The sequence below is a fragment of the Pelodiscus sinensis genome, chromosome 14, assembly GCF_052426305.1.
Source record: "Pelodiscus sinensis isolate ZL-2025 chromosome 14, ASM5242630v1, whole genome shotgun sequence".
Taxonomy (NCBI): Eukaryota; Metazoa; Chordata; order Testudines; family Trionychidae; genus Pelodiscus; species Pelodiscus sinensis.
Window position 1 is genome coordinate 21214558 of NC_143065.1, and position 15669 is coordinate 21230226.

General features: G+C 39.1%; 1 protein-coding gene across 2 annotated transcripts in view; it reads left to right on the forward strand.

The window, feature by feature from the left end:
* The window catches only part of MYO5C (myosin VC), a 73049-nt gene that overhangs the window by 13376 nt on the left and 44004 nt on the right, over positions 1-15669 (forward strand). For both annotated transcript variants that reach the window (XM_075897256.2, XM_075897258.2), the window contains exons 4-15: positions 153-297; positions 698-854; positions 2411-2554; positions 5256-5337; positions 6179-6286; positions 6850-6956; positions 8379-8644; positions 9689-9770; positions 9981-10121; positions 11387-11512; positions 14324-14407; positions 15264-15398. In XM_075897256.2, the coding sequence (XP_075753371.2) occupies positions 153-297; positions 698-854; positions 2411-2554; positions 5256-5337; positions 6179-6286; positions 6850-6956; positions 8379-8644; positions 9689-9770; positions 9981-10121; positions 11387-11512; positions 14324-14407; positions 15264-15398 (1577 nt within the window). The remainder of the gene's footprint in view (positions 1-152; positions 298-697; positions 855-2410; positions 2555-5255; positions 5338-6178; positions 6287-6849; positions 6957-8378; positions 8645-9688; positions 9771-9980; positions 10122-11386; positions 11513-14323; positions 14408-15263; positions 15399-15669) is intronic.

A 15669-nucleotide genomic window follows, 5' to 3' on the forward strand; every position in this document is an offset into this window, starting at 1 on the left:
GAATGAATGAATGAATGAATGGCAATTAGTTCAGATGCAAATATTGTTACTACACAGAAATTTAGCTGTGATTGCTGGTTTTCAGTATCTTACCTTTTATTTAGTAGAAAATGGGATGATGCATCTGATTTTGTACTATGATTTTTTCATAGGAATAATTTTGGTAGCAATGAACCCCTATAAACAGTTGCCAATATACGGGGATGCCATTATACATGCATATAGTGGGCAGAATATGGGGGATATGGATCCACATATATTTGCTGTGGCAGAAGAGGCTTACAAGCAAATGGCAAGGTACTGTTTATTTTCATTTGTTTAACATTTGTTCTAAAATATCATTTAAAAATCTCATGGCAAATAATGTAACAAAATAATAGTAATTGAACGTTGTGTTGGAAATGGCCAAGCAGCTAAGATTCCGTTTGTCTGGATATTATCATCCAGACTGCCCTGGAAGAGAAGAGAACCTTGTAACCTCTGAGGAGAGGTGCTGAGGGATAAAGAATTTCTGGAACTTACACCACTTTCTTAATACCAAGCAGCTGGCCCCAGGGCCACTGAGAAGCTAAAACATCAAGGAGAAGAGAGCTGACAGTGGTTTTGGGCACAACATTTACTCCATGCAAAATATAAAAATATATGCGCATTTTCAAACTCACAAGATATTTAAAATCTCCTTATGCTTCTGTTTTAGAAACAACAAGAATCAGTCTGTTATAGTCAGTGGAGAATCAGGAGCTGGAAAAACTGTGTCTGCTAGGTATGCTATGAGATACTTTGCCACAGTCAGTAAGTCCAACAGCAATGCACACGTGGAGGATAAAGTACTCGCCTCCAACCCAATAACAGAGGTAAATTTAAGGATGTATAAATAAAGGGGTTTTATACTCATTAGAGGCTGAGCTCTTGTGATAGAAGTCAATGAGCATTTCAGGGATTCAGTCAATCTTAGTAAACTGTATGCATATTAAGAGCCTAGTTCTGTGACATCCTCTGCTATATCAAAAATATTCAGCACATCTGTACACTTTATTCTATATCACAAATGTTTGTTTCTGCGGTATATGAAATAATGAGTATAATGTATACAACTGTACCAAGTAGGCTATACTTGTTTTGTTGCAGTTTTGTGCTGTCACTTTTCATGCCACCATATTTTCCTTTAATCACCTTTTTAAAACCAAATTCCTTCTTTTATGATGGCAACAATCTATATTAACTCAGCAACAATACTATCTAATGTGGGCATTAATGGCTAATCATAGGTGGTCTGGAACTCAGCCTAGGTAATGGTAGATGGAAATCCATATTAAGGCATCTAATGCACAGGTCTGATCTTTCAAAAGTTCTGAGCACCGTTTGTCTCTTTTTAATTTCTGAGCGAGATTAGAGTCTGAACACCTCTGAAACTCAGGCCACTTATTTAGAGTCTATATTTTGGAACTCAAACTTGAAAATGTTTGCTTTTATCTTTTTATGTAAATTTTAAACATAAATATTCAAATTGAGATATTCACACAAGCAGACAGAGTTCATGACAAAGAACTTATGAGGGATTGTTTTATTATTTGTCTGCAAAATAAGGAAAGATTCTGGGATAGGTGGTTATAGCAGAAGAGAAGTGGGAGGTTTTGTAGTTGTTTGTAGAAAAAAGTTGAGAACTCCTTCACCAGGGAAACTTATTTATTTTAGTACTTAGTTTGTATAGAATTGCATCTGAGTCTAATTTTTAGTCCTGGGCCTCATAATAGAACATCCAAGCCCCACCTCTGGATTCTCAGATTGATCTTTAGTCACATAAAACTTTGGGCATTTATGCATCTAAGTCATATTTTGAGAGAGTTACTCTTTAAATGTCTCAGAGGGCTAACCATGTTAGTCTGTATCTGCAAAAAAACCCAAGAAGTTTTGTGGTACCTCAGGGCTTGTCTACACTAGGGGGTTATTTCAAAACAACTCCCTTGTTTCGAAATAACAAGGTGAGCATCCACACTATTAAGCCTGTTGTTTCGAAATAAAGGTCTTGTTATTTTGAAATAATAACTCTTGCTTCTGAAGAGGAATAGCACTATTTTGAAATTATTATTTTGGGAGTTATTATTTCAGAATAACTTATTTTAAAATAACTCCCTAGTGTAGAAATGCCCTTAGAGATTTATTAGGGCACAAGTCAGATGAATTGGAGTAGAAGTTACAGAGGCTGGGGTGTATATATAAGAACAACAAAATAAAGAAGTTACTTGTGTTAACGAGGCCAACCAAGTCAGGGTGGAAGTGGCTCATTCACAGCATTTCATGTTAAGATGTGTATATCAAGAAAGGGGAAATTGCCTTTGTAGTATACTGGGCAGCCTGAATGATTCTATTGACACAAACTGTGTGTAAAAGAGATTCACCATGTTCATAGGCTGTAGGCAATGCGAAAACCACACGCAACGATAATAGCAGTCGGTTTGGGAAGTACACTGAAATTAGTTTTGATCAGAGACATCAAATCATTGGAGCCAACATGAGGACATACCTGCTTGAGAAATCCAGAGTTGTCTTTCAAGTAAGTGAAATAAAGTTTAAAAAGCCAACTTGAGTGAAATCACTTTTGTACAACTCTTTTAACTTTGTTAATATTATACTAAGTGGGCTAGGTGAAGTTTTGCATCATATCAGTGTTCATAATCTCAAATTGATCTTAGTGTATATCTTCCTTTGGAACAGGAGACAAATCTTATTTAGGGATGTATATTCTACCTCTCTTACATCATATGGAGGAAATCAGAAAGGCTCTGATCTCACAGGGGGCAAATATAGTGAGATATTATATTTCCACCAACATCACCACATTGTTGTTTTACTCCTCTCCAATCCACAAAAATTGAAGTGTCTTCCATGTGGCCAAGATGGGGCAGGGCCAAGGTGAGAGGAGGAAGAGGATTTCGGGGATCAGCTGCTCTGTACAGTACACTGGGCTCGCAATGGAGCTTATTTTAGAGTAATTTCTAATCGGCTGTATATTTGAAAGAAGTTTCTGAGTGACGGATTTAGTTTTCAGCTTCCTTTTATCATAACTAAAAGCAAGGTAAGGGTTTGGTTGTGTGGGAACAGGGGCAACTTAAGCTCCCCACATTTTGTATAGGGACGCATAAAAAGAACTCCTAAATGGTCAGAGCTAGAACCACCAAATTTTGTAGATAGATTCCTCTTATCATAACTTAAAGCAAGGAAAAAGTTTGGTTGTGCATGGATTCTCTGCTCCCTCCTGGTCCCTCCCGCCCCGTACTGGGATGCATAAAACCATACGGAAAAAAGACTGACTCACCAGGCAGGTGAAAGGGGCTGGCCAGGGGCAGCTCTGTCCCCATCTGGAACTGCCCCAGCATCAAGCCTCCCACGTCCCCATGCACCCTTTCAGGAGGCCAGGAAAGGCTGCAGTTCCCCCTCCCATTCGTATGGGAACATGGATGGACATTCCCGTTTGTCAAGGAGTGAAGAGAAAGTGCACAGTTTGTCACATTCCTCAATCTGACTGGGCAGCGCAGTGGGCAGACAAACCTGGACCTACCTCAGCGGGGCACATGCAATCCTCCCCTGGCTGTGCCCACGGGAGCTGCAGTGACTATGGACAGAAGCTTTTCACCTGGCCCCAACCTGCTGTGGGGAGAGAGGGATGGGGTTGTCCTCTCTACCCAAGGAACTCTGCATACTGACCTCCTCATCCCCATCCCCATCCCCTTCCCAGAGCAATGATTAAATGAAGAAAAACAAAAATTGAGTCAAGGACCTGAGCAACACATGGTAAATCTTCTAGTAGTGGCATAAAAATGAGAACTTATGAGATGAATTGAATAGACTTTGAAATTCTGTATTTCAGATTGTGGTGTAGAGTGGGCTCTTAGAAAGAAGAAATGAATGTGCATGGCCTGTGTTTTATTTGCATTATTTTCCTTCAAGTTTACTTAACTGAAATTAATATTATTCTTTGTGCGCAACTAGATTAGATGGTAAAACAAACGGCAATGTAACATTTTCCCTTAGCAAAACCTGTTTTGCTTCATCCTCAAATTTCAAGTTGTCACACTGGAGGCGTGGCTAAATTAAGTCACTTAGTTGGGCAGGTTTAAGTTGAAGATGAATAATTACTTTGAAACCTCTCAGATGCTGTTGTGATGGGCTATCTAACTACTTAGATAAACTGCTCTCTAAACTGAATAATTTGTGTGATGGACATACTTCGGCACTGCCCAAGCAATAAAAAAAAGTGTTAGAAAAATCCTCTTCAAAGCGAGATTGTGGCAACTTGGTTAGAAAATTTTTGAGGAGGGGAGCTGGGTATTAGAAATGTCATTTCAAGATACCTCTGGCAAGTTTGCACAATTTCTAATTTGAAGCCTCTTGCAACTTTGGGAAGGCATAGTGATTTTTTAGGGGTGGCATAATCAACTGAAATTCTTCTCTTATAATAAAAGTTAAATAAATGATCTAAGATCTCATTAATGTTAGATATCTTAAATGATCAGATGGACTTTTTTATTTGCCTTGATAAAATCTGTGTCAACAGAAGCATATTGGAAACAAACTTCTTTTCAGTAGAACATAATAGGTGAAATACTTTCAAGGTTAAATTGACAACACACTTGTGTTTAACACTAAATTTTGATGTGCAAAAATTGTAGCACTATGTCTCTCTCTATTTTTTCAGGCTCCAATTTTGCAAATGTTTATGAATATGCTTAATTTTACTCTCATATATGTAAAGTTAAACATGTTTATATGTTTGCAAGATCAGGGCCTAATTATGTGCTAGTCATAATGACATAACGGTGATAAAATAGCATGGAAAATATCTAATGCTTTTTCACAAAACCACACAAAACAAAACTTTGTACTGCATGCTTGTAATAGTGTTATAACTCCTCAGGTAATGAGCTACCTCTGTACGTCCGTTACCTAACAGATGATTATAAAAAATTGCCCTGAGAGCTTTTCAGTTTCTGTAAACAGTGTTACATTTGCCAGCCCTTGTTATTTTTTTTAACTGAATCAATTATTATTTTGGCAAAGATCTCTGCACAGTGACATATAGTTTGGAGAAGAAGTGCACTTAATTTTGTCACACATTGCTACTGAATGCTAAAAACATGTCCACTTTAGTACAGGCTATGGATAATCATTCACTTTCCTACAATTATAGACAAATATCAGATGTTTTTCATGTTTATTTTTCTTTCTGTAATAGCTTTCTTTTCTTTCACTTGTAGTCAGACAATGAACGAAATTACCACATATTCTACCAGCTGTGTGCTTCTGCTCTGCAACCAGAATTTAAGCATCTTAAATTGGGTACGTCTCAAGAAAGTAATCTATTCTTCACCTTTCTACTGTTTTATTCAGGAGCCCTAATTGTCTTAGAGTACAAATCTTATTGATGCTCAGTGGGACCTTTTGGCCAGACCTGCAGCACGGCCATGGGTGGCCTCTGTTAGCTGACTTGAACTCATAGGCGTCATCCTCCAGAGCTATAAAATTGCAGTGTAGGCATTCGGGCTCAGACTGGAGCCTGGGCACTGGGCCTCCACAAGAAGAGATGCTCTCAGAACCCTGCAAACTTGATTCGGTGCTGTGCGTTTTACATCGCAGGGTAGACAGGCCCTAAATTGCCTACAGTTCGATCCTATTCTTACTGAAGTCAGTAGCAAAGCTTCTGTTAACTTTAGAGATGCAAGATCAGGTCCTTAGGTGTCTTTGAAAATTCACTCTTCTAACCCTTTATTTAGAGAATGTGCTTATGAAGGATGCCATATAAACAGTCCTGGGGAGTGAAGGCTTTCTTTGTTTGTCCACAGAACAACTACATAGGAAAAGCTCCATGTGAATCTCAGCTGCAATCTGGAGCATCAGCCTTGAGCATAAAATGGTAGATCGTCTCCCTAGCAATCAGTACTTAGTCCCTTTGTTAAGATTTCCAAAAGGGATGCCCGTTAATGTCACTTGTACTAGTTTTGTCATGTGAATTCCTGTTCACTTCACAAGTGCACTAGGACCACAAGCTAATTTTTAGAAGAACTATCAGACTGTAACAGCTTTCATTCCATTTTCATTTATAGCTACTGACCTATTGGTGAAAGGCTCTCTAGCCCACTACCAAATATGTTAATTGTTCCCTTTTACTTTTCATCTGCAGGGCCTGCAGAAGATTTTAATTATACAAGAATGGGTGGCAGCACAGTTATTGAAGGAGTTGATGACAGAGCAGATATGATAGAGACTCAGAAGACATTCACTCTACTAGGTAAATGAGACTATTTAACATAATTGGACACATTAGCAAAGTGAACTTGGCTCTGAAATGACCAAAGACAAACACGTTTTGAAAAAATTAGAGAGTATGTTGTGATAGTTACCTGCGGAATTTGTTTGTGGCACTGTTGATTTGCTATTTGCTTTAATGGGACTTGGCAACATCAGTTGTCTATTAGCAATTGGTCTTCTTTGTTAGTGACATCAATTACTTGAGGCTAGAATCTGACGAGGCCTCAGGCTGGCATGCTGTGGAAGAAAGGGAGGAAGGAGTCTTCCTACGCCCAGTGTGACGTATTGAAGGACAGAGCAAAACTACCCCTGTATCACTCAGAAGAATACAGGGATTTGTCCCTCATTACTTCCTCGGGGATGGGGAGGGCAGATAGTAGCAGACCTATAGCTCTGTATGGTAGCTAGCACCATCTTCACCAAGTCCTTGTAGAATCACAAATGATTATAGAAAGTATGGCAAGTATTCCTAGATCATACTTTTTATTAATGGATTTTTTTATTGTTTTGAGTATTTCAAATGAATAGGGATTTATTTTTAAGGTCTGATGGAGGATTTTCAGATGGATGTTTTTAAAATACTGGCGGCCATCCTACACTTGGGCAATGTGCAAATAACAGCTGTTGGTGATGAAAAATCTTCAGTCAGTGTAAGACGTTTGCTCATTCATATAGTTTAATAATTGTATGTAGTTTTCTTTATTTGGTGAGTAATCCTCAGTCTTTTAATACCTTCTCCAGCTACCTGTCACTTCCTTACTCAGTCTCTATGTTACAAGCTGTCTTGTGGCATCCTGCCTTGGGAATGTTCTTTGCCAAAGCTTTTTGTAAAAATATTTGGTCACAATTTTGGGGTTCAGAGCAGCCTAAATCTGGTAAACTAAGGTCAGGTCTACACTGTGGAGAAAATTGATGCAAGATACTCAACTCCAGCTACATGAATTGCATAGCTGGAGTTGACATACCTTGCACCGATTTTCTGGAGTGGCTCCACAGTGGGAGGTCGATGGGAGAAATGCTTTCAGCATTCAATTTAGTAGGTCTTTACTAGACCCACTAAATCAAACCCTGGAGGATCAATGGCCAGAGTCTCGATCCCCTACCACATGAAGACATAGCCTAAGGCCACTTTGGGATCCTGCCTGTCTGCCTAGTGGAATTCTCAGCTGATGTGAAAATGTGATGGTGGTGTTTATGCCACTCCCCTTCCTTACCCATAGCATAAAAGGCTGAATAAAGGACAAGTGTATGGCTGAGATGTGTCTGCAACTAGCTGATCTCCAGCTGCTGGATGGCCCCTTGGGGCTGTTTGCAGCCTCTGCCAAACAGGTCAGCCACAAGGCCATTCAGATTTGTGCCAAGGGACTACATTTGCACTTGTGGGGGGGGGGGAGTCCCAAGATCAAGGCAACCATAAGACAAGATAAATCCACCTTTGCTATTGCCAGCCCATATCAGGTGCAGTGTAATTGCACTGAATAAATGGCCCCATTCAGCAGTGCTTACCCTAGAATAATTTTTATTGACATCAACAGGAGTTTTGCCTGTGTTATTAAAAACCAGTTAAACCAAGCCAACAATTCATAGGTTGAAATCCCAACCCCTTTGAAGTCGGTGGCAAGGGTTCACACCGAGTTCAATAGAGCCACGTTTTCACCCATATATTTTAAGCAGTAATAATTAAGGTTATAATTATGTCATGGATTCAGTGACTTTCCAGGATTTCCAAGACTTCTTCTAGGGCAGGGCTGGAAAATCTGTTAACCCCAGGTGTGCAGGAGCAGTGGCTGCCCGAACAGCTGACTAGCTGCCAAAACAACTGATTGGTGTCCAGACCCAGGACAGCCAGAGCAGTGGTCCTTGGCTTGCCGGAGCAGGGGCTGGAGCAGAAGTAGTCAGACCCTGCTGCCGAGTAGTGATGGAGCTAAAAGTGGTTAAAGGCTTTTGTTAATATTTGTTTATTGCCCATGACTTTTACTAAAAATGCCCGTGACAGAATCTTAGCCTTAGTAATAATCCATTAATTAAAATTCTTCATAAGATCTAGTAATGTTTATTTTTCTTCTTTAAAGCTGGAGGATAAACATCTCAATATATTCTGTGAACTTCTGGATTTAGACAGTGACAGAGTGGCACAATGGTTGTGCCACCGAAAAATTATCACTGCCTCAGAGACTGTAATAAAGCCAATGACAAAACTTCAATCTCTTAATGCAAGGGATGCCTTGTCAAAGAAGATCTATTCTCACCTGTTTGACTTCATTGTGGAAAGAATTAACAATGCTTTGCATTTTTCTGGAAAGCAGCACACTTTTATTGGTGTTTTGGACATTTATGGGTAAGAATATCTCTGTTGAAAAAAGATATTTTCAGATGCTACTACTCTCCTCTGTTTTCCAGTTCCTATTCCTACATGTGATGCATTTCCTACAGTTAATTGACATTCAAGGCCTCCATTTAATCAATAGGATGCAGTCTTCTGTGCCATAAAATCTTTTCGTGAAGGACAATGGAACTGCTCTTTTTGATTAATATCAGTATCTCTCGAGGTGACAGTTGACCTTGAATTTATTTTATCTTAGGACTTATTATATCTTTGATATTCACCTTATCAGAAGTAAATTTGGGGAGATAAATTTAAAGACGCTTTGTCCGTTTGACGTGGAATGATGCTCCTTTGATGGCTGGGTGCATTTGCTTTAGGGTTACTTTGTTCTACCTTTGTAGCACAAGAATAGCCCCACTGCCCACCAAGGTTTCAGTCATTATGTCTCAGATCTTGTCTACACGTGCCGCGGAGTGCAGAGAACGTGGAGCTACATATTGCAGTGAAAGGCAGGCAGTGTCCACTCTCATGGAAATGTGTAGTTATATGAGCCAGTGAAAGCTTCTAGGAGTGGGAGGCAGCAGGGCAAAGCTCTAGCAAAGGGAAGCAACAAAGAGAGGATCTGGCAGTGAGAAGTTTTTCTCTGTTGCTGTCGTTTTTTTGCTGTGGAACGGATAGGCTCCAGCAGCAAGACACTAGACTGCTAAAAATAGCACTGTGTAGACATGGGAGGCTCTGCTTGGACGTATAAAGGGCTGTGTAACATATAAAAGCATAAGGTTCAGGCATGTAGGGCATTCTACTCAAGCAGTGCCTCACCATCTGTAGTGGTATTTGTAACCAGGGTTGCTGGGTGTGCAGTGTCTGTACTATACATGCTACCATGAATGTTGTTCTCCCCGAGGAGACTGAAAGGTTAGGAAGTAATTTCCTTAGTAGCAGTGGTTTTCTCCCAAAGCTCCATAGGGACATTGGCACTCAGTTTTAAGTTACCATGTATGGTTTTTTTCTCCTATGTAATGATATCTTTCCTTAATTTTTTAATTTTTTTTTCAGATTTGAAACTTTTGATGTGAACAGCTTTGAACAGTTTTGCATCAATTATGCTAATGAAAAACTGCAACAACAATTTAACCTGGTATGTACATAATTTGGCGGCAGTTGTATGTGTCGATTGATGTCTTAAAATATTTGTGTAACATACAGTAAACAGAGATCTGAAGTATAAGTAAACCTCTTTTCTAAGTATTGCTGATCTTTATCTGACCTCTGTTTTCCAAATATCTATATTTTGTTCAGAAGTTATTAACATGCACTTTTCATCAGGTTGACTTTTTTTTATTAATAGCATGTCTTTAAACTGGAGCAAGAGGAGTATATGAAGGAAGACATCCCATGGACTCTAATAGACTTTTATGACAATCAACCAGTCATTGACCTTATTGAAGCCAAAATGGGCATTTTAGACCTGCTAGATGAAGAGTGCTTGGTAATTTTTAAATGGTTACTTATGAGTTTATATGAAAACATTTCTGTGGGTTGTGCTTCAGGCAGAATTTGTGGTTTAATCCATATTCTCATTTCTTTTAAATTAAGATGATGAGCAGCTTGCTGCTGCAGTGATTGTTCTCAGAATCTTTAGAAGTCTTCTAAAGTTGTAAAGGATCTATATTTTTTGTTTTAGTTTAAACCCGTTTTTTCTTTGATTAATTTTTTTGCTTACTTTGCATTTCCTTTTTATGCTTTGAAGCACTCCCTGACTGTGCCAGACCTACATATCTAATCTCTTTTCTTTCTACACACCCTTCTGCTCACTATGGATTATCCAAGCATCTCTTCTCACCATTCCTTTCCTTTTTTCCTTTGCCCATTTCTGACTATTTTTTCTTCAATCCTGTCATGTCCTCTAGAGACCCTTCTGCTAAAAGGCAAAGGATGATCTTATAGGTGAAAGACAGCCATAGGAAAAAGAATCCAAAGTGATTCTGTGTGACTTTGGCAAATTGCTTATCACCTGATTATCAGAATCCATGATAGAAAGTAATTGATCAATCCCAGGCTACAGCTAGACTACCGCTTTTTTTGGAAAAAGGTACGCAAATTGCACTCCACTCCGCAATTTGCATACCTTTTTCCAATTATTTTTTCAGAAGAGGCTTTTCCGAAATTTGACCCATCTACGCTGGGCCAAATTTTGAAAAAAACTCCTCTTTTGGAAGAGCCCTTTTTTCTCGTGAAATGAGGAAGACCGGGCATCTGAAAGAGCACATCTGATCTTCCACAAAAAATGTTGGAAGAGCAGACATGTTCCCTGGACATGGTGGAGTTTTTCCAGGATACCTCTGGCATCCTGGAAAAACTCCGTAGTCTAGACATAGCCCCAGTGATTCACCCAATATCATTATCTTGGGCTGATTGTCATAGATATCTTGGGCAGCTAAATTATGCCTCATTTGGAATTATGTTGCCACTTCCCTTTCACAATAGGGAGCAGCATTCATGGCCGGGAGGACTGCCTGTCCACAGAACTTTCTCAAATTATCTACCATGCTTGCTTTACAAAACCCCGTTTCTTCTTAAAATGGTTTCCTCGGGGAATTTCTGACTATTCTGAAAGAGATTAGAACTCAGATCCTGTTTATCATCACAGCACATTGTATATCTATTGCTTCAATAGCACTTAGTAGTAATAGTAGTAAGTAGCTTCCTCACTGTTAACATTCCAATAGTATTTTATATTTTGTCTTTTTATAGTTACCTCAGGGGACTGATGAAAATTGGCTCCAAAAGCTCTATAACAATTATATCAACAAGAACCCACTCTTTCAAAAGCCCAAAATGTCAAACACGTCTTTTATTATCCAGCACTTTGCTGATAAGGTAGGTGTACAGTTTACTGTATTATTTCATCTGTTTTCAACCAGCATAACATTCAGAAAGGGAAAAAATCTATTAAAATATAGATGGAACTGTACACACGACATCTTTATGAGCAGTATTCAATGTATGTTGTTATTATTTTAGTATATATTTATTGGCTGTGGACCCACAGCATGCTATATAGGTAGAAAGATAAAATTCTTGAACCAAAACGCCCACAATCACAAATTTTGTTAGCCTAAAACCAAAAAACCTTAGATCAGTTGCAGAAAAAGGATACAGCTTACTAGCAAAATAGTCAGGGTTGCCTCTGACACACAACCGGTTATCATCCGGTTTTATGAATATCTGTATCTTTATTTTATTTATATTGGAAACTTGGCACTTAGGGTGTGTCTTCACTGCACCTGTAGCTCGAAATAAGCTACACAATTTGAGCTACTCAAATTGCATAGCTTATTTTGAGTCAATTTCAAAATAGCTTATTTCATAATTTTGAAATAACCCATTATTCTGAAACATCCCTTACTCCTCGTAGAATGAGGTTTGTCAGAATAGCGAGTCTGTTATATTTCAGAATGATGGGCTTGCTGTTAAGACTATTTTGGGATACCTATGGCAGGTGATTTTTTTTTTTTTGGCTTAACAAAAAATCCTCAGTTCCTCGGTCTTAAAAAGTTTAAGAAACACTGGCGTAGCTGTAATCCTACAGTTCAAGTCAGGGGAAATGAGTAACAGAAGGGAGTGGATAAATGAGAGGAGAGCATTAGAAGGAATGTCAAACCACAATATGCATGAAGAACATAAGAGAAAATGGTTTGCTGTCAAGGAGGTGTTCTTCTGCTAACTATCAAGAACACTGAACACAGCTGAATGTGGTAGCTGGGGCAGTATGTAGGGTTGCCAGGTATCCAGTATTGACCTGGACAGTACGGTATTTTCGGCTCCTGTTAGGTAAAAAATTTCAGAAAATACCAGACACCTAAAATGTCTGGTATTTTCTGGTTTTTTCCCCTGCCAGGAGGCGAAAATACTGAACACCTGGCAACCCTACGACACACTCAGCAACCAGGCCCAGCCCCTGGACCCCCCCCCCCGCCCCAGATCCCCTGCAGGGCTCCCCGGACACACACACACACACGCTTACCTGGCTCTGCAAGGGCTTGTCTTGTGGCTGAAACAGAAAAACAAAATAGGATAGGATAACAAGTCTTGTGGATAAGGGAGAAGCGGTGCATGTGATATACCTAGACTTTAATAAGGCATTTGATACGGTCTCACATGATATTCTTATTAATAAACTAGGCAAATACAACTTAGATGGGGCTACTATAAGGTGGGTGCATAACCATACTCAGAGAGTAGTTATTAATGGTTCACAATCCTGCTGGAAAGGTATAAAAAGTGGGGTTCCACAGGGGTCTGTTTTAGGACCAGATCTGTTCAATATCTTCATCAATGATTTAGATATTGGCATAGAAAGTATGCTTATTAAGTTTGCAGATGATACCAAGCTGGGAGGGGAAAGGGTCATAATTCAAAATTATCTGGACAAATTGGAGAATGGTGTGAGGTAAACAGGATGAAGTTTAATAAAGATAAATGGAAAGTGCTCCACTTAGGAAGTAACAATCAGCTTCACACATACAGAATGGGAAGGGACTGTCTAGGAAGGAGTATGGCAGAAAGGGATCTAGGGGTTATAGTGGACCACAAGCTGAATATGAGTCAGCAGTGTGATGCTGTTGCAAAAAAAGCAAACATGATTCTGGGATGCTTACTAACAGGTGTGTTGTAAGCAAGACATAAGTCATTCTTCCGCTCTACTCTGCGCTGGTTAGGCCTCAGTTGGAGTATTGTGTCCAGTTCTGGGCACCGCATTTCAAGAAAGATGTGGAGAAATTGGAGAAGGTCCAGAGAAGAGCAACAAGAATGATTAAAGGTCTAAAGAACATGACATATGAAATAAGGCTGAAAGAATTGGGTTTCTTTAGTTTAGAAAAGAGAAGATTGAGGGGGGACATGATAGCCGTTTTCAGGTATCTAAAAGGGTGTCGTAAGGAGGAGGGAGAAAACGTGTTTATCTTGGCCTCTGAGGATAGACCAAGAAGCAATGGGCTTAAACTGCAGCAAGGGAGGTTTATGTTGGGCACTAGGAAAAACTTCCTAACTGTCAGGGTGATTCAACACTGGAGTAAGTTGCCATGGGAGGTTGTGGAGTCTCCTTCCCTGGAGGTATTTAAGAGCAGGTTAAATAGACCTCTCTATCAGGGATGGTCTAGACAGTACTGAGTCCTGCCGTGAGGGCAGGGGACTGGACTCGATGACCTCTCCCTCTTTCAAGGAGGGAGTTCTAGTTTTCTATGTTTCTATGAATTTCAATGTTCACTGTATTCTCATAGTCCCTTTTTTTGCTCAGCAACTTTGGTCTCCCCCCCCCCTTTTTTTTCCCTTGACAGATTTTTTTTCCTGGTGTTTTTTTTTTGGGGGGAGGGGGTTTGGTATTTTTGATTAAACCATCTGGCAACCCTAGCAGTATGCAGTTCCAAATCAAACCAGAAGAAAAATGCTACTGGCTGCATATTGGTCCAGATGGCCCATCTTCTATAACTGCAGGTTATACATCTGGTACAGTGCAATTGTTCCAGGGAGAATTTTACCTACAGTGGATGGGAATAACACAAATATCGGACCAGGTCTTTGAGACCAGCCCATTTGCACTCAGTGCTGCGCAGGGATAGAGGAAATTTGTGTTCAATAATTTTTCATGTTGGTGCGATATGATTACTAATTTAACTTTTTTTTGCACAGGTTGAGTACAAATCTGAAGGATTTCTGGAAAAAAACAGAGATACAGTGTACGAAGTATTGATTGAAATTTTGAGAAACAGCAAGGTTAGTAAATTCATCATAGCTGTGTATTCTACTAGAGATACCAGAATTCTTCTTTAAGATGAAAATACTTTGTTCTAATGTTAAATTAAGAATGCCTTATTTTAAAGCTCTTACAAAGCATCTTCAAATGATTCCAAACTGTATACTTTTAATTTCAAAGTGACACTGCAAGTTAAAAGATCAGAATTTAGACTTAGTTTATGTATAGTTACCTTGCAAGTTAATATTTTTCATATTATCCAGTATTTCATAAGGTTCTTCATAAATGACCTAATGGAAGCTTGAAACTAAAATCTCAATATAGTAAAACTGCTTTTTTTGAGATCTAGGCAAAATTAATCTATTATATAACTTATGACTGCTGGTACTAATTATTTTTTAAGGATACAAAAAAATAGCAGGGAAAGGCATAGAAAGACTTACATTTTTGGCCTGCTGCTCCTGACAATCCTGCCCTCTTGTTAAATCTAACTTAATCTGACAAAACAAAGCAAATTATTAAATTTAAACAGCCTTGTTAAAATAATATCAATGGTCTTAATTTAACTCATACCTGTAACTGCGTCCACATGGGTATATCCTTATACCCCCAAACAGTTCCACTGAAGTCAGTGAGGCTTCGTGCAAGCCTGATTGCAGGTTCTGGGCCTTTGTTAGATGAAATCCAGCAATAATTGCTTCCTTTCTGATTAGTTATGAATCTTCAGTCAAAGGGTCCAGTCTCAAAAGCTACAAGATTTGGCTTAAGATCTAAGATTAGCAATGTCTGTTATGTCTCGTCCTTAGAATTCTTATATTAAAACTTTATTACAATTACTCCCAGTCTTACCTATGATCCTTTCTTTTATGCTTTTAGTTTCATCTGTGTGCAAACTTTTTTCAAGACCAGCAAGTGCCCATTTCACCTTTCAGATCAACTATAAAAGTCAAATCTGCAAAAACGGTGGTCAAGCCACCTAACAAACAGTTCCGGACCACAGTTGGCAGTAAGGTATAGAGTTTAGCTCAAGCTCTAAAGATTCGTACTTTTAAATCTAGAGGTTTCCACTTCAATCCCTGACATCAGCCAACAGGGCAGTAGTGAAACTTCCACATTCCTCCACTTTTTAGACACAACAAATCCTGCATGTTGCCAGCGTGCTAGCTTAGCTATTCCCTTCTAACCCTGTTGATTTGTGATTCTGTGAAGCAGAAAATATTGGTGATGTGCAAGCATTCAGAAATTTCTACTTGGGGACGTGAGATTCAGATTTATTCATACA